General features: G+C 44.3%; 1 protein-coding gene across 3 annotated transcripts in view; it reads right to left on the reverse strand.

Annotated features, from left to right (window-relative positions):
• Ntrk3 (neurotrophic receptor tyrosine kinase 3) overlaps positions 1-19,570 on the reverse strand; it is a 355,416-nt gene that overhangs the window by 24,898 nt on the left and 310,948 nt on the right. Inside the window, exon 16 of one of the 3 annotated variants that reach the window (XM_075952951.1) lies at positions 9,769-9,843. The exons of the other annotated variants lie outside the window; for them this stretch is intronic. Coding sequence (XP_075809066.1) covers positions 9,769-9,843 — 75 coding nt within the window. The remainder of the gene's footprint in view (positions 1-9,768; positions 9,844-19,570) is intronic. 3 annotated transcript variants of the gene reach the window in all.

A 19,570-nucleotide genomic window follows, 5' to 3' on the forward strand; every position in this document is an offset into this window, starting at 1 on the left:
TAGAGATGGCTCAGTGGTTAAGAGTGCTTGCTATGCACTTCTGCAGAAGACCAGGCTTCTGTTCTCGGCATTCACTTGGTGGCTTAAAACCATCCTAGTTTACGTTCTAGTGGGTCCAGTGCCCTCTTCTGACCTCCATGGGGACCAGGCATGCATGTAGTACAAATGCATACATGCAGGCAAAATATTCATACATAGAAAGTAATAGTTACTAAAACTTTAAAAAGAAAAAGGAACTAAACTATGAAACAGTCTTTTATTCAAAAGGCAAACTTATTCAAGAATTGGCTCCATTTCTTGTTTTCTCAACAACATTAATAAAAGTAACAATAACAATAACTCCTGTTATTGGCTACCACACCTACCTTCAAACAAAGGAACTAGATTCTTGAATCAGATATTCTAAGTCTGATTTCTATTACCCAAGGGTATGAACCCAGGGTCTTGTACACACTATACACATGTTCTGCCCTGAGCTAGAACCCCAGACCTATGGTGTTTGTTTCTGGTTGCTCACTTGACTTTTGGTTTTATTTTAAGACAGGGTCTTACAAAATTGCCCAAGCTGGCCTTGACCTCACTCTATGGTATAGGTACAATCCTCCTGCCTCTGCCTCCCAGATGCTGAGATGACAACTCTGTACACGATACTACTTGAGTACTGATTTTACTGTAGAAAAACCTGAAATTACAACAGATGAACTCCACAGGTGCCATGAGGGAAGGGGGCTATTTATCAACCCATGGAATATCTATCATTCCTCATGACCCAGAGAGACTCCGTTTCCAGGAAAACTCAGGATGAGAGCCCGCCTTGCCTTCTCAGTTTTGGCTGAGACATGCAGGGCAGGTGACCTTCCTAACTAATGTTCTTTCCTAACTCCAGGGTCCCAATTCTAGCCCTCCTGACTCACCATTTGTGAGGTCTGGATGTTAGGGGAGGCCTATACACCTACTGTTGGACCCTGTGTTGATGCCTTAGAAGCAGACAGCATCTGCTTGATTCCCAATCCCAGTCATCTTGGGGCTTGAGGACTGATTAAGGAACAATCCTAAGGACAGCCAGCAGCAGACAGCGACCGGACAAGAACTAAGGAACAATGTTTCCTAGAACAATGGCATCTCCATTAGTAGCATGACACATGCATCATTGCTGGCTACTTAGAAACCATCTACAAGGAGGTTCTGGCCACTGTGTTCTTCCTTCATCTCTTGTGAAGACTCTCTGGATACAGTGTATAGATATCTACTTCTCTGTGCCAGGAACTCCTGAAAGCTGCCTGGGGTGAGGAGAGACAAGTAACCAACCATGTGTTTGGACCCAGAGAAAAGAAACCAAGGTCAGGCCTGACACTTTGGGAAACCTCAGAACCCTGCATACTTTATTCAGCGCCCCTGGATAGGGGTAAGGTCTTCCGTTAGAAGAACCGATGGATGCAGAAACAGAACCCAAGGATGGATAAAAGGGTTGCTGCGCTCCTAAGCGGCCCTCAAGGCAGGTAGGGCATACTATCATGATTCAGACGCTTCACGTCAAGTCACCTCGAGAAATCTCACCTTGCCCACAGTTTAAATAGTAATGAGATTTGCCATGAGGATTCAATGAGAACAATCCCTGGAAATTTGGGCAGCGTGCCTGGATCTTGGTAACTCTCCACGCACGTCAGCAAGGAACAGTCACGGTGGTGGTGACAGACATGGGAATGTCAGTCTATGGCTCTACTGTATGCCCATATTTGTATAAAGAAACCTCTGAGCCTGGCATTCAGAAAATTTAAGAGAGGGGGGTGTGATTTTCTCTGTGTAAGGAGAAGGGGATGTTTGGTGGCCAGGGATGGTAGAGATTAGGATGAATTAGAGAATTACTTCCCAGTGTCCTAGGCTTCTGTACTTTCAAAGTAAAAGCACCCTAAGGAAAGATGAGACGCCTTTCCTGGTTCTGTGTTGCTGCCAAAAGCAAGCCAGGAATTTGCTTCCCCTTTTCCTCTGGACACTGACTTTCCCTTACCAGTAAGGTCATGTGGTACAGCTTCAGCAGATCAACCAGAAAGGCACAGTCATAGGCAGGGGTAACAACTATGACTTTCAGATCACTCCAAATTAGTCATTTTAGCTGGAGGGAAACCAGAGCCTTTGGGCCCCCTTGTGTTTTATTAACTGCCATCTGAAAATGCCAGAAGAAGCTAGGGAAGTGCAAAGGGTGGCGGGGGGGGGGGGGGAGGCGGGGCACTTTGCATATTTTAATTACTTCAGTAAACAATACATATCACCGCAGAGACCTGTCATCCATGGCTGTATCCCCAGGCTAAGGAAAGTTGGAAGCACATCACGGGAGACACATGAGTAGCAAGCAAAGCCTTGGCAAACTCCTGGCTGCCCCATCTAGCCTCGCTGATGTCTGTGGGAGTAGCTCAGATGAGAGTCAGGACATTGGGGCTTTGGACACCCCAGAGCTTTCTTGGAAACTAGATGCACCTGTTTGCCCAGTGGAAAACAGGATGCTTCTTTGAGTCATGAAACAAAATACTTTCATTCTAGAAGACAGATACTCGCAGCCCAAGAGGAAAGAGATCACTTGCAGGACCACACACACAAAGCAGTAGACACCGGTTCTTCATCTTCACAGAAAGGAGGGAATTCAACTTAGAGGGAAAAAATGGCAGAGTGACGTTCTCGGGGAAGCTTGAGAATGGCTGATAATGGCAGTTAGTGTGCTCTGTGAACTGCAGAGCGATTCATCAACACAAGCTGCTACATGACGATTTTATTCAGCGCAAGCTCCTAGTTAGGCATCCCCTGAGACATTCTAGGAGAGGGGTATTGATTGACCCAGCCACATTACCCTAACAGAGGCCGGCGACATCTCCAGCATTCTAGAAGGAGGCAGAACAGGGACCCAGCATCAGCAGAGACCTGGAATCCAACTGAAAGACGCTGGGTTGGGACTCAAATACCCAAGATCTTGTCACAGTCCTGACAAGATGTGACCCCAGGTCTCCAGAAGCCTAGGGTTCCTTTTAGATTCGACGTTCACATCTGTAATAATGATGGATTAGACTGGTGGCTTGTGAAAATGCTTCTCTGCTCAGAAACTACACAAATTTGCCCAAAGAGTAATTATTTATCTGAATCAGTATGCAAAGAATATTGAACAAAGATCCTTTATAGTACTTGCCTCCTTGGCAGCCTGATTTTGTAGAGATGTGTGTGTGTGTGTGTGTGTGAGTGTGTATGTGTGTGTGTGTGAGTGTGTGTGTGTGTGTGTGTGTGTGTGTGTGTGTGTTTGCACACATGTGTATATGTGAACAAACCAGTGAAAGAAAGAGTCAGACCTCAGGAGGCCCTCCTCTCCAACATTACATCATACTGGCTGCCTCATCCACAGGCTCCTATACCCCTATTTGTCAGACTGGTAAACTTCATGGAAGGACTTGTAGGTACCATCTGCTTCAACACATAAAGTTCCCGTGAAGCAGAGAGTGGATAACCTCAGAATGCTCCCCCTGTCTTGGGAGAAGCTCAGAGTCCTGTTCTGCATCAGGATCCCAGGAGGCCTCTCTGCATAGAAGGGAGAGTGCAGGAGGCAGAGGCAGATGAAAGGGATGGAGGCTCAGAGCCTTCAGGCCGCTTGTGGCTTTCCAGGCCATCCTGGAGGCCTGCAGCTGTGGGTCACACCTTCTCCCTTTGTAAACAAGTTCTGCCTCTTGACTTCTACTTCAAGGTCAGAAGGCCGGTGGGGTGGAGCGGGGGCTCTCACAGGATCAACACTGGAGAAAGTCTTAAACTCTGAGCCAGTAATCACAGTTGGTTGGTTTTTAGCTCTCCCCTCTCCCAAACACAAGACTCCTCTTTCATATGTGTTCCTGTTTCCAAAAGCTTTCCCAGACTACTGAAACTGAAGTTTTTCCCTAGGTCACCTAGTGGGTCATCCTCAACATGAGCCATGCTGAGTGCTAGAGTGCGTGGATTGTCTCCAGGAGGAGTTTGATAACTTGAGTCATCTAAACTTCTGACCCCCTCACCATAACAGAGGTGAAAAAGATACTTTCAACATTTCAACTTTGAAGCCAGAGGTAGCGTCCCTGTTTCAATGAACAGGGCCATAGTATAGCAAGGTTGAGAGCCATCATACAACATTATGATACATGGTAAGTGTATTAAGGTGTATGGCTTCATTCGCCCTTCTGAGACATACTGGTCTCTAAAAGTAATTATTACCAACCACTTTGCATGGAGGAAAGGAGAGAGGTAGGAAAAAAAGGGGGGAAGACATTAGGTAGAGAAGAAGAAGAAGAAGGAGGAGGAGGAGGAGGAGGAGGAGGAGGAGGAGGAGGAGGAGGAGGAGGAGAAGAAGAAGAAGAAGAAGAAGAAGAAGAAGAAGAAGAAGAAGAAGAAGAAGAAGAAGAAGAAGAAGAAGAAGAAGAAGAGAGATTTAAGACTTAAGCTTAAAATATTCTGACTCCGATAATCAGAATCTTTGCATGCACTACCAAGTTGAAATTCTTGTGGACTTTCAAGTTGAAGGAAGACTGACCAATAAAAATTTTTTTGGTTGTTGCTGTTTGTTTGTTTTCAGTAAAGATGCTATAAAGCCCACAAACTGATGAGCTGGAGTAGTGAATTTAGGAAAATGTGTTAGATAGTTTACAATTAGATTTCTGTAAACACCCCCATAAAAGCTGAAGAGCGGCTTTCATTCTGAACTATCTATATTGGCAGATGCGATGATAAAGTCAGATGACAGCTCCCATCATCCCAGGCAGCACTCATAAAGACGACACCAGATTGCAACCTATGTTTCCCATAGACAGGCTGGAAACGGCCGTCGGGTATGGGTTCCGCCTCCGTTGTCTGCCCATGGTGACTTTTCTCTGCATCACGCCCGGCTCAGCTGCAGAGTCCCTATACCAAGCCATTGCTGGGAAAGGCACGGCTTCCTTACTGCACAACTTGGTCTCCAGTAACCTGCTGGACCACAGCAACATCTATCATTGCGCACTTCAAACCATGTTACCTCTGATTGTCTGGGCATCTATTTCCCATCAGCATTTCTTTCTGTAATATCAGTGTCAGAGGGAAAACAAGCAGAGGAATGAGGGGGGAAGCCTCTATGGGGGTGTGGAAGAAGGGGACGGAGAAACAGTATATGAGGATCTGGTGCCATTATGAGGGTCGTGGTCTAGCACTGAGAATTATAGCTAAAAGAATCCCAGGAAAACACTGGAAAATTCAACTCAAGGTTGTCTTTATTTCTGGGATCAAAGGCCTCATTCTTAGAAATGAACCCAAGAAGAGAGATTGAGGTAGGAGCAGGAGGGCCACATAGAAACTGGCTTCCCCAATGAAAGCAGAACAGCAATTACCTCATCTCACCCACCTTGTGCCCTGCATGGCACGAGCCATACACCGGGTACTATACCATCCATAAGCCATCATGTGATAGGTTCATGATATGTGACCATGATGCTAGCATCTGAAAACTCCACCAGGGCGACAACCTCCTCAGCCAGATGCATGTTAATGCATTTGGCTGGAGGTCTTGATGGATTTCTATTTTCCATCAGGGTTAACCACAAGTGGCTGGGGGAAGAAGGCAGCAATAATTGTGAGCAGAATTAACTACCGACGGTAAGAGACAGGCACCAGCCTAGAGACAGCGGAACTCCCCACCAGTGTCTACCCACTTCTGCCCCAGTTCTTCCAGACATATGGATTTCTTCAGACCCATTTGTCTCTAGAAACAATCAGAGAAGCAAATGCACCAGCTTTTTTTTAAGGTCCAATCAAAGAAAGAGAGACAAGGACGAGGGCAACTCCCCCTGTGAGCAGTTTTGGATGGTATAGCCAAAAAGTGTCCTGCCATTTTCTGAGGGGTTCCTACACATCTTTTGCCTGAATGCCTGAGCTCCACCCATCCCAAGGACCTCTTACCATCCTGTTTTAAGGACTTGTTTGGTTCTGAGAAACTCTATACATATCACCACAGTGCAAAATTCTAAGGGAACCAGGAGTTCAACGATTACTTGCCATTTGAAGGGGTGACCACCTATCCAGAAAAGAACCCAGGCAACTAATCCTTCTGTCTGCGGAGGTAGTAGCCCTTCTAACTGTGACTAATTCCTCCTTAGCTTTAAGACATTCCCTGCATGTCCGAGTGGCCAAATAGGCCCTAGATAGGCAGCCCAAAGAAGGATCAGAAGTAGATACTTCTCAGCTTCATCTCCATTCCCTTTGGGACTTTACAGAGTTTCACAGCTACAGAATGGAGAAGTCAGTTGAGACAGGTTAAAGTTTGAGAAGGAAAGGTAAGTAGCTTGTTTGTATTATATCAGGGAAGGGACTCAGAGCCCTAAGTCAGAGAGAAGTATCCTAGGAAGGAGACTGAACAAAGCTTTTCTCTTTAGCTCTTGGGTGAAGAACAAAATCATGTAGCAGCTCATAAGCTGTGAAGCACCAGGGTGTGATTGGGACACCGTAGTCTCATAATTAGACGAGAATGGTAAACAGTGTTCAAGAGCCTGCAATACACTCTTGTGGTGCTGTCATTGGGGCAGTAAGAAAAAGGAATGGAAAGGTAAGGAATAGTGTCTCTCTATCCAAAAGGAACTGCCTGTGAAACTTAAGAGATGTGCTTTGTCATACACTGAGACACCCTATTCAGGACATCATACTGCTAAATGCTAAGGAGTTCAAAGATTAATTACCATTGAATAGACAGAACCCTTATCCTAGGATGAATAGGCTTTAGAAGTCCAGGTAACCATATCATTATAGGTAAAGTACAGCAACCTTTAAGAAAACTGAGTTTTCTTTAAGGATAGTGACATCCTAAAATACATGTTTTCTTTATTCTTTCAAGTCTGTCTTATGTATATACATAGCGACTTTTGGGGAGAACCCATGGAACCTCGAGAGTCCATCTTATGCATAAAGCAAGGCATATTTTCTTGAAGATATATGAAAGTCCGTTGCAAACAGATCCAAAGGTGCACAGTTGGTACTGAATATCTGAGGTGTGGTTCAGATACACCTGCTTCTCACTGATAGCATCCCCAAATCAGATGAGGTGAGTCTGTGGATTCCGTTCAGAAAGGCAGTATGGAATCAGAAGCTAGCTTCGACTCAACGCTCCACCCAACCCCCATCAAAACAGCCTTGAGTAGTTTCAGAACTCTGCGTGCATTCTCCCTCTACAAGAACTACATATATAAATGCACAATGCACTTGCCCTCTTTCAAACGCACATGAGAACCAGGACCCCTGTTGCACCAAGGTTTCTTTTTCATCTCTGCTTAACATGGACACCACCCAGGAAGACTTGCTCACATGCTTCCAAAAGAAATTTCCCAGCCCATTCCCATTCCTAAGAACATGACATGGAGAAGCAAAAGATGTTGCTCTGCCTTCATGCGCAACCAGCCACAACGTGAACATCACCCCAGCACATCCACTAATAGCTCCTGACCCAGCCATGCAAATTAGAATATACCCAGGACTACAGGATAGCCTAGGGGGTCCAGCTGTTCTTCCCCTTCCCTACTGCATGCTAACTGGTACCCAAGGATGGCCACTGAGATCAACTGATAAAGATAGAGGTTTCAGACTTCAGTCAACCTGGATTTCCATGCTGGTTCCACTCTTCTCCATTTTTGTGTTTCAATGTCTGTGTGCTCTTCCTTCAAGTGGGACTTCTTCATGAGAACAGTGTAAACTAAATAATTAAGTTAACTCAAAGTTCCTAGCGAAGTGTCAACCCACAGCAGATGCTCTTCAAATGCAAGTTACCTTTCCCACTGCCACCAAAACGAAGAAAGAAAGGCCTCGGGACATCCTAAAGGGCCAGTGTAAATCACAGATTAAGGGACTTTCTACAAAGATGCTTCTAAAACAAATGAATCAGCTTATTCCCTTTCTGATGTCCTCGTTAGTGATGTCTCTAGCACATGAAAGCCGTGCTAACCACCAAGCAAAGCCTGCTTTGCCAATGCATGGCCACCAAGTATGTGTTTCCTGTTATCTAATGTGCATGTCTTCATTTGAGTCGGACTTTTCAGCTCTGACTTATTTCAGAACATTTAATCAAGTCGTGAGAATTCTGCTTGGAGAAGTTAAATAAGATATGCACTGTCATTTTTAAGCACCTCAATTGCTTTGACTGCCTGCCTAAATCTGCACATGCATGCACACATGTGTGCATATGTGCATGTAACTGTATACACACACGCACACCACTCTCGCTATCACCACCCCTATCAACATCAGATCGCACCTCTCTGTCTCCTCTCTTCCTTATTTTTCTCCTAAGGACCAGCCACTCCTTAATTTTCTCTGTACCTTACACTTGATCTTTGATTTCCCTGATTAAAGGCAGAGGCTTCCCTACCCTATCCATGACTGTCCTGACACACTTGAGAAGGTGGAGATGTATGCTTCTCTTTCCTTCTTAATTATTAAGAGCTTCTCTTTTTACGCTAGCAGTGTGCAAGTTGAGATAATCAAGTACACACCATTGATTTATAATAAATAACTACTCAAATGAGCTGATACGTATGATCACTACGGCACTTTAGCAAACCTTGTCAACTCCTGCAACCAATAGCTTGACCCTAAAGTACCTGAAAACACCTGACTTTTTTCAAAGAGAAGAGTCTGAGTTCTCGTAGCCATTCTGCCCGCAAGTGTCACACAAGGCTGGCAAGAAAGGAAAAAAAAATCCTGAACCTTAATTCCTCTCTAAGTAGCAGTGTCAATGAGAAACCTGTGCAACTGAGGCCCTGGGAGAACCTGAGAGGCTACGCTTAATATACCTCGCTAACCAAATCAGGCGGGAAATGAATGAAATCGTCAGAGTGCCCCTGTGCACCAGCCCACGAGAGCGGCAGCACCGGAAGATGCTTGCACATTAGAACTGGAAACTCTCCCGTTCAACAGCGCACTCAGTCGGTGTTTAAACACAGCATCTGGACCGGAGAGACGGTTTCTCAGGGTTACACCTAAGGCTTCGGTTTTATTTCTAAGGGTTGATACATTTTGTGATTCTGTGAATTGTTCTAGAAACAGAATGGGAAAGGAAGCAGAGGAAATAGGAGATGTTTGATACGGTCCGATAACCAAGTCAGGACAGGTGGGCTTTCTACTGGAACTGAAGTGTGCCCATCTCCTCCCAAAAAATACCATAGGCATTAAAAAGAGGAGATAGAAATCTACCCCAAGTATACAGATGACTTAGTAACTGTGGTCTTTTAATAACTGTCATGAGCATCAGTATCATTTTGGAAGATAATTCAGGGGAGACCAAGTGCACACCTCCTGCTGGACAACCCATCAGCCTTCTTATTTAGGGTATTCTCAGATCCCTCAAGGGAACCTCATAGGGAGCATTAGACAACCACAGTATATGCAAGACTCAAGGCCATACCTCCTGCAGTGCGAGAAAGCAGCCAAACGGCCATCCATGCAGAGCCTCTAGCCTCCACCAACTCACAGGCCTAGACAGAATTGCTGGCAGCCACCTAGATCAGAATGTGCACCTACTTTTAGCAGATCATGGCCCCACACCCCCACCATGCCGTGTCCCCATGAGACATCACAAGCAGACCAACGGCTTTGGCAGGGAACCTCCATGGATGTTATCTGATGCCCCCATGAGAGGAGGGGGTCAAAACGAAGTTGGCAGCAGCCTCCCACACATGGAGGTTCCTCTCCAAAGCCTGCAAGCTGTCTGTTGTATGGACAGCCCTGGCCCCCCAAAATGAATTCTGGACTCACAGTGGAAGCTGCTGGCGCTGCTAGTCTCTGCTGCGGCCACGACACGCTGAATGGGCCCTTCTGGTATGGCCCTTCCTGACAGTGAATGAGGGAGAGGGTGGGGAGGGAGAGAGAGAAGAAAATGGATGAAGGAAGAGGGAAGGAAGAAAGAAAAGACAGAGGGAGGAGGTAAGGGGGGAGAGAAGGGAAGCAGGCCTGTCTTTAATGGAATAGATGTCTCTGCTGAGAACAGCCTCCGAAGCCCACCAACACTCCTAGACAGAAAAGCTGACGGTCCACAAGGCATCATCAGGAGTACACTCACTCCCAGCCCAAAGGACACACCACCATAACTCTACTCCTAGCCCATACCACTCATCAGTCTGCCTCTGAGGATCACCGAAACTCAACAGGATTTCCTCCAATGGGTCGGTTCTCCTTTCCATAGGATTAGCACCCAACAGCTACCACTCTGGAAAGAAGTGCATTTTATCTAGTATCTTCAACCCACTAGGTCAAAGAAAAGGAATATTTGCTCTTTTTGTATTAGCAGAAAATTCATGAATTCACTGCTATTCCTAGGGCAAATCCCCCTTTCTTCTTTTCCTGTTTGGAAAGTAGATGAGGTCACTGTAGAGCCTTTGCCTTGGTGTCGTTTGCACAGGCATCAGCACCCTCCTCCTCCAGCTGTCAACAGAATAGGTGTTTGCATTCTCCACTGGCACCTGGCAAACTCCCCTTCCCTTGATAGCCCTCTCTAAAAGTTAGGGGATGGAGCTAAGCTAAGGTATCTCCAAGGAAGGATTCGTTGTAAGGTAGCCCTGACATTTCTTAAGCACCTCTGGGGTCAAGATCTGTGTGCAAAGGGCAAGAAAAGCACACAGCCCGACTCTCTGTGGAGCCAGAGGCAACGGGAACCCCTAAGGATGAGGCTGGTTGGTGGAGGATGTTTACGAAGCAGCAAGTCTGTGTGTGCAAACCCAGAGGGTGAGGCTGAGAAATGCGCTCTGGGGAGACAATGAGATGAGCTTGGTGGCTGTTGATGGACCCGAGGGATAGACAAGAAGTAGAAACATGGAGGGTGAAGAAGAAAAAGATGAATGGACAGAGGGGCTGTTGGACGGTTGGACAGAGAAAGTATTGTGGGCTGCATTCTGTCCCCCACACCAATTTAATATGTTGGAATTCTAACTCCCAGCTCCCTAGCATGTGTTCATAGTGGATAGAAGGGATTGACAGGTCATTATGTAGGACACTAACCTAATATGACTGGTGTCTTCACTGGGAGAGGAAATCTGGCCACTTACAGAGTGAAGATCTTGTGAGGACAAAGGAGACAGGCCTGAGAAAGAGTCAAAGCTGTGTGTGCCTAGACTCGGAATTCTAACCTGCAGCCTGGGAGAAAATAAGTGTAGCTGTTGAAGCCCTCTGAGTTAGTGTAGGCTTCACTGGCAATTACAGAGGACACTGGGCATCTGTGGAAAGGAGTGTGCTGTCGTGTGAGCCAGGAGTCAGACGTGTAGGGCTGCGTGGAACTACAGGACTTCTATGGCAGGGTCAGGAAGAGAACCACAGACTGCGGTTTTGGAAAAGAGAAATGGGTATTCCCCCGAGGATCCTACATGAGCAAGGGGTGGGGTGAAGAAGGGTGGGAAGCAAAAGGTTTTGACTTTGAAGGAGTATGTGTGGATCCAATTGTTGAACCAACCTGGGTGATTTCTGCCTCCTGCAAAGATCAAGAGACACTAAGATGCTGTGAGGTTAGACATAGCAGGAAGGTGGCACACATATTGTTCACATAGGATTCTGCTTCAAGAGCTTGCCAAGAGAGTGTTCATGCATGCTAACAGGCTATTCTACAGTACAATAGAAAGTGGTGGTAGTGGCTGTTGTGAATTTATTTCCAATTAGCAAAGTTTCAATCGCCAGTGATCCCTCCAGAGGAGGCTTATATATGTAGTAGTCATAGAGAAAGACGTGGAGTCATAAAAGCAACATGGGATTCTAACCATGAAAACCTGTGGGCTCTCAACTAAATACCTCAGAACTTTAAATAAAAAGACACATGTAAATCCATGAACGAGGCAAAGGGTGACCAGAAAGGGGGAAACATGGACCAGTAAGACATCACTCAGGTATTAAGTGGGACTATGATGCTGAGTTGATGGGGGAGGTAGGGAAGGGGCAAGAAATGGCATTCAATAGTTCAGAAAGGATCACCCTTGAGGAAAGACATTTACATATGGGCACAATAAGATAAGTATTGACCCTCAAAAGTCATATTGAATGATGTGGTAAGATCAGAAGCTCCCCAACAGAAACTAAAGGCAAAAATTCTCTGTTTCGGTACTAGAGGACACAAGTGGACATTGGAAGGGATAGAAAGATAAATAAAGACTTTTCTTTAATTTACTAAAGAGTTAGTAAATTCTTAGGGTAGACTGAGATACAAAGGTTTGGAACAGCCTAGGCACAGTTCCAGAGAGGGTTGAGCTAGATACAGGTCGAGGGATAGATGGTGTGGGAAAGAAGGCCATGACTGTGAGGATATGGCTAGGGTAGATTTTTCTCTAATATTTCTCAGCATCACAGAAACACACACTTGACAGCTCTGTGCTCATGTATAATGAGTCCTTAAATGACAGCGTCACACCTCAGCAATCCCTGTTATAGAGTGGTGCTTGGCATCTCAGACTCAGAAGAAGGCAAAACTCCGCAGTCACCAGCTGCAACCTCACATCCCATGCCTGTGGCCCCTTGTCACACATCTAAAATGCAGGTGTGCGGATTGTCGAGAAACACTCTCAGGAGAAAGAATTCATTTCCCTAGAACCCAGAACCGTCTGTTTTCACATAAGGCCTACAGACCCGAGCTTCATCCTCCTCAAGGCTCAAATATCACTACAGTTGATAATCCTTCTATTGCTGCTGGTTAAGAAAAATGGGGCAGAAAGCATTCATCACACCAAAATAAGAGAGGACCACCCCCTCAGAGCATCTCTTTACTCGAGTCTGGTCTTGGCTCATTTATTACGTCTAGCACCAAAGCCACAGAGTGTCATGGAGATCGTGGACTAAGAAGTATGTCTATCTCCTGCTATATTTTAATTAAAGAAACATTTATAAAATGCCTAGCATATACTAATAAATATGCTAATATATAACAATATATACATATATATGCTATTTTATATAATATATAATATTGGTATTAATGAGTATAAATTTGATGAAATATGCCATTGCTGTTGATGACACCTCAATCAAACACATTATCAGACACTCTTGAGTATGTATTTTTGCAATAAACATACACAAAACAAAGCACCTCCTACAAACCATTTATTAATATTAAGACAACATTGCTTGTATATGCCCATCACCTACCTTACTTTTAATATCTTTTACTTGCCACTGAGTATGATTCAATCTGTGTTACCATCCTGGGTCCCCACTTGGATCAATTCTCTTGCTATTGCTTACTCAGTTAGTACATTGGAGAGCCCAGGCTCCCTAAATTAAGGTCTCCTTGTTTGCTACTGTAGCCAGCGCTGTCATCCCAATTATTCATCCCCTTTATTCAAAATAGCTTTGCCACAAAACTCCTTTAGAGAAAAAGCACATGGGACTGGTTTTATATAGACTCACACTTCCACCTTAGAATTCCAACTCATCTCATGGTGATCATATTGTACTGGTATGTTCTTTGTTGTGTTGATAGCTAACCTCCCATCTCTTTAAAGCATACTTTCATTATGAAACAGAACAACCAACCTTAATCCACCCTCCATTTATTGTGCAACCTGAAGATTACCGACTGACATCTGAACCTCAGTTTACATGTCTGTAAAGTGGAATACTCATACCAACCAGTGAACATAGCACACTACAGTGGTAATCAGAGATGAACATGACTATCAGCTCTTAAGAAAGAAGACCAATGCTTTTGTGATGAGTCTACTACTAAGGAAGGACATACCAGCAGCTGACAAGTCCTTCCCCATCTTCCGGTCCCTCCCCTTCTCCTTTCTTCCTGTGTCCTGGTCTAACAACTCCTCTGTCAAATCAGTTTAACAAGGTGACTTCTAGCTTAATTCCATGTCAGGATTCCACGAGTTTGTCATGGCAGATCACTTGCTGTGATTTTGGCAAGGATTTCTCAAAGGTTCTTATAAAACAATCAGGTGAAAAGTGGTTCATTTTGCAGGAACCCAGCTGAGCTGAATAGGCAAAGTGACAATGCAACGACAATATCCCAACAGTGTTGGCAAGTCTATCTGCCTGGGAGGAGAATCCTAGCACAAAACCCAAGTCTTGGACCTCTAAAACAAATGGAAGAACAAAGAGCAAGTAAAAAATATGCCTAAGACAGGGCTGGTACACTGATATAGATTGGCACAGAATCGGCGTCACTAAGCTGGTAAAAAAACACGTGACTCGACTCCTGAAAGCCTTGGCAGAAGGACATGAAACATGGCATCAAATATACCCAGAAGCAAACTACTTTTGCTGTACATATGTCCTAAAATATAAACAACTGCTTAACTGAAGATAATTTAGGACATTAGGAGATTAGCTCCACCGACAGATCTGGACAGATAAACTGATGCCCCCAGTTGTGCAAGTCGATCTGGTGACCCCCACGCTCTGTACATGTTCCTACAATGAAGGGGCATTCAATAAGTTCACACCCATGCTGAACTGGAGTCCCTGCACTTGTGAGAAGCCATGACTAGAGAATGCCTTACAGAGTCGAGAATAATCCCTAAGTTAAAAGCCCAGACTGGAATAATGAATGCCAAGCCTGAGAATAACAGGACACAGGTGCTACCAATTGCTATTCCGGATCCATGCTGGATATCAATACATGCTTTTTTCCCCACCCTAGATATAGCTCATCATTCTACGTAGGACAATCACCACCAGTCACTGAGAGCTGTTACCTGATATAGACTTGCCCATCCTGTAGACATATACTACTTGGTCTTGAGAGAATTAAATTTACAAACAACTGAGAGGTTCATATATTTGAAATATGAAAGTTGGTCATTGACACAGAAAACATTGGAGAGTATATACATAAAACAACTCCCAATTACTGGAAAATAAAATAAAATCTGGTTTGTCTCTTTAAGGTAGCATAGATGAAAATATTTGATTCATCTGTCTCCCTTGCTCTAAGTTCTCTATCTCAATATAATCTGACCTCTCATGTAGACTGCCTTACTAAATGCTTTGGTCATAGAACCTTTGAGAGCTGGTCATACAGTAATAACAAACGAATTACCCCTTTAGCTAAATCTAGTCTCCTGCACATTTTAATCATTGTGATATATTCATTCAGCTTCTGCATTCATTAGTAAATGTTTGAGCCACTGGTGGGGAATAAGAAACAGCTGGTTTTGCAGGAAGACACCAGTGTAGCTTTCCAATACACCTTCCCAGAGATTCCATATACTGACCATTGGCATCCGTCAAGTAGAAGCCCATGAAGCCTGATTTAATAATACTTAAGGCAGTAGAAACATTATTACTTGTCCATTACGACATCTCATGTGGTATTATATATTATTAAAATTAAGCATTATATTAAGCCCTTTTGTGAAAATCTCTGCTAAGAATGGTATAAATTCCCTTGTCTTCAAAGGAAGTTAGTTCCCAGAGAGAGATATACAATAGAATGACTCAAGAATATGAAAATAAATATATAAATAAAGATCAGAAAACTGAGGAATGAACCAGCAAAAAGAAAATGACCAAGTGCAAAGCATCAACATCCTCCCTACCTAGAGGTTGAATCGTGCGAATCAGGGGAGAAGATTCAGGCACAGGTGTCAAGGTGATTGACAGAGGGAAAGAAACCAAGTCCTGCTCATTCCAGCTCAACTCAGCCACTAATCCTGTGCCACTGTTTATCAGCATATCAGCACTGACGAGCCACCAAAGCAGAACAACCAGCTGCACCCAAACAGCATGGCACAAAGAACTTGTATAAATATGACGCCAAGCTGTGCATGAAAATGAACAGATCGCCAAACTACAAATGGTAAGAGAAAAGGAAGGTGAGATCTCAGTTGGCCTTGGTTCTTTTCCCAGGGTCCCAGAAGCACACAACCTTGAAGTATTCAAGAAAAAGACAGCGCGTGCAGCCTGGAGAATGGCATTCTGTATCTGACAAGTTGGTGGTTCAACTTATAAAAGTTAGTTCTTGGTGGAAGCCAGCAACTTCACAATAAGGAAGACCCTCACTACCTGATACTGTTCCTCTCTTCCTCTCTCTCTCTCTCTCTCTCTCTCTCTCTCTCTCTCTCTCTCTCTCTCTCTCTCGCCTTCTAACAGACTAACTTAAACACCAAAAACCTAGAGTGCTGAGGGGCTTTGTTTGCTGTCTCTCCGAGTTCTCTCAAGTGGATTCTTCTCCCCTTTAATTTTAGGATCCAGCACCAAAGACTTATCATAGACAATACTTTGGCATGTAACTTATTTAAAATTTCTTATATATAATTTCTCCCTTATTCACTTACATGGAATGATAATAACCATCTATTGAGTGCCTAATAGGTACTAGGCAATTTGCATACATTATCTTATTTAATCCACACAAAGGAAGAAATTGTTCTCCCTCACTCTCCTTTTATCTTGCTTTTTCGGATGAGGGATCTGAGGCTTGGAGAATTTAAGTACATTTTCTGAGGTCGCATAGCTCCAAGCAGAAGCTTGAAGATTCAAATGAACACAGCCTCACAGCCTGACTTGGGATTTCGTGGGTGTTCTGCACACCTTACGCTTCAAATCTCCCTACCTCCAGCTTTGACATAGATGATAGGCTAAGTCTGGGAATGTTGGGGAGGGGGCAGGCAGGGCAAAGTTGCTGAATTGACCAGATTACCTGCTCCCCTCCTCTTGCTCCTCCTCCTCTTTCTGCTTTGCCAGACAACTCACTTATTCTTGAGCTATGTGGGGTTATGAGAGAAACAAAATCCCCTAGCAAGAGGAAGTCAAGGGAATACAATGTTCTCTTTCCATGCAAATATCTTAATTACAACTGGTCGGGAAGATATTTGTATGGAAATATATGTGTTTTTGTATATGTTATATATTCAGTTTGTCTCGGTAAACAACCGGCCTTTTGCACTTCAGAAGGAAAATGGTGGCTCTTAAGCTGCATCCGTCACCACCCTCAACAGACATGGGGAGAGCAACCAGAGGTGAGGCACCACCCTCCACCACGGTCTCCCGCAGCCTGCTTCCCCTCATCAGAATAGGCTTCAATAAAACATGCTTCCTGTCCTTGAAATTTTCTGCTGGAGCATCTTCCCTGTCTTGTCCCTATGGAGACAGGCAAGCACTAATAACGTCCATCCCACTCACGTACCACCTTCCTTGATGGGAGGGAACAGCCAGATTTCAACCTTTCAGAGAGACAAGACTGCATCAGATCAATGGAAAACTGCTCTAGAATGTCATTTTAGCAGGGCAAGCAGGGGCAGAGTTTTCACTACCCTGGTTCTCTTGTCAATCAAGATAAACAAAACCTAACCAACTACCTATGAAGAGCGCAGGGCCGTTTGGATCACCCCAATCTTCTTAGATTTCTTTTCTGAGTAATCATAATGTCGTTTTATACTATAAATCAGTGTTCTCCACTGAGGACAGAGGATAGATTTACTTTGAAACATGTAGGGCTCTGGGTAGAGATGACTGAGACTACCACATTTCTAGAGAATTCTACAAACTAGAAAAACAGATTGTTCACTGCTCAGCATATCAGTTCGCCACAGCTGGAAAGGGTAAAGGAGAAAACCTGAGGAAGGAATCCCAGGAGCCCTGAGAAACGCCAGCAGGCCATCTTCCTGGAAAGATGCTGATGCGTGTCTGCCTGGGGCCATCAGGGTGAGAGAGATGACATTTAAGGCTCCCTCTGGCTGTTTGTTTCTTAAAAGCCGAAGGAGCTGACATTTTCTCATTTGTTTTGAACATTTTGGGGGCACAGAAGGGACTGGGTGGCCTAAAAGCTGCACTTTTAAAAACGTTATCCTAACTGACAACTACAGTTGCTCATTTACAAGGTTATGGTAGAACACGACAATGGCTTTGAGCCCTCAACTGTAGACTTTGAAGCTGTATCTAGCACCTTTCTGAGTCCCAGTGATGCTCCGGTGGCACCTTCTGTCCTCTTCTGTTCTCCGTGGCACAGAGTCTCATGGTCCCTTGCCTGGACCAGTATGTCCTACCTAAATATGGCTACCTAGGACTGTCTGTTAACTACTCAAGTCAAAGAAGATGAATTCCTAATGTCCTGTGTGTCTTTCTGTCCACATATCCGGGTTTTATTTAGAGAAAGATTTTTGCTGCTATGAAAACGTACTACAAAACAAAGCACTGACTTCAACCCTATGAGCTGACAGTCAAGGATGCCAATATAAAAACGGATGTCACCAAAGTGACTAAGCTTGGTCCTAGTCCTTAATTCCCGCTCCAGGAGAAGTGATGAAGCCTTTGATGCATTGGTGGAAAATCCTTCCACAAACCCACAAAGCCTGAACCAAGTATCCATGCAATGCAGACATTTTTTTCTGTTTGTATTTGTATGAATCATACTTCTGAGATGAGAAAGTCAAGGGGATGAAGAGAAACAGGAAACTCCTCCTTTACAACAGATGAACTTTGAACATAGGCAAGAAGGAGATTTGTTCTATGTCAGTTAGTCAATGCAACTACTAAACCTGGGTTTCTGGCCATCACTGTAGTATACAACATGCCTACAATCAGAGATGGAAGAGTTCTCCCTAGGATAGTATTCTTTAGGCCACTGAGAAGCAAACGTCCCAACTTTCTCACATTTAAAAGTCCAGTTGTTTTTAATTCAACTTTCTGGTCATCATGCATCTTCCTATCACAGTATCCCAGGCATAAAGAGTCAAAGCCTTTCCTGCATTCACTTCTGCCTTTTCTAGAAAGCTTGGGCGGTGGCAGATATCCCTGCTATTGCCACAGGATTGAAATGAAGTACTGAATTGTCTAGGAAGGAAGATGGTGTGAGGATGTATACAAGGAAGATTCAGGTACTCACAGTTCCTGGAAACTGTAAGGAATCCTTCTCACGTAGCCAGTTCGTTAGCCTACTAGCTGACTCTCTTTGGTATCCCCAAAAACAGAGCACACTCAAGACTAAACCTCAGGCACTAAACCAATCTAGGTAGTATAGTTATGCAAACAGGCCTGTTTCCAAAATTAAATAATTTACTAGTTTCCTCAGGAAGAGGGAAAGAGGCTGAGAAAATGAACATTTCAGAACTGGAGTCAAGGCAATAGCAGAGAATGAAGTAACTGGCTTTTTCTTCTCTTTTTGGCTGTGCCTCCCCCAGAATGAACAGAAACTCAGCTTCCTCTCTCTTACCATTATATGAAGAATTTATCCTCACAGAAGACCAAAAGGAAGTATAGAAACCCAAAGAGAACTCCAGATTTCACAGATAGATGAGCTATCTCAGTAGACACACCACAGGCATCACTACCAAAGTGTCCTAAATAACACTCCTCGCCCTCAGTAGATGTCTATATCCCAAAATGTCTGTTATTTTGTAGATAATGAGCGTGCAGATACCCTGGCTTTAATCAAGACAGTAAGGTTGTAATACCTACTATAATTAGCTACCGATCCTTCCTTTGTGTCCCTTTCTCTTGGCAGCTATGTGCAGATTAATAGGCATTAGCATTTCAGTTGCTTCTCTAAATTCACTTGAAGTAAGTATATTATGGCACCTGTCTGCAGAGATGTCCACCCATTGCCTCCTCCTCCTCCTCCTCCTCCTCCTCCTCC

This window comes from Microtus pennsylvanicus, chromosome 18 (assembly GCF_037038515.1).
Source record: "Microtus pennsylvanicus isolate mMicPen1 chromosome 18, mMicPen1.hap1, whole genome shotgun sequence".
NCBI classification, from domain to species: Eukaryota; Metazoa; Chordata; class Mammalia; order Rodentia; family Cricetidae; genus Microtus; species Microtus pennsylvanicus.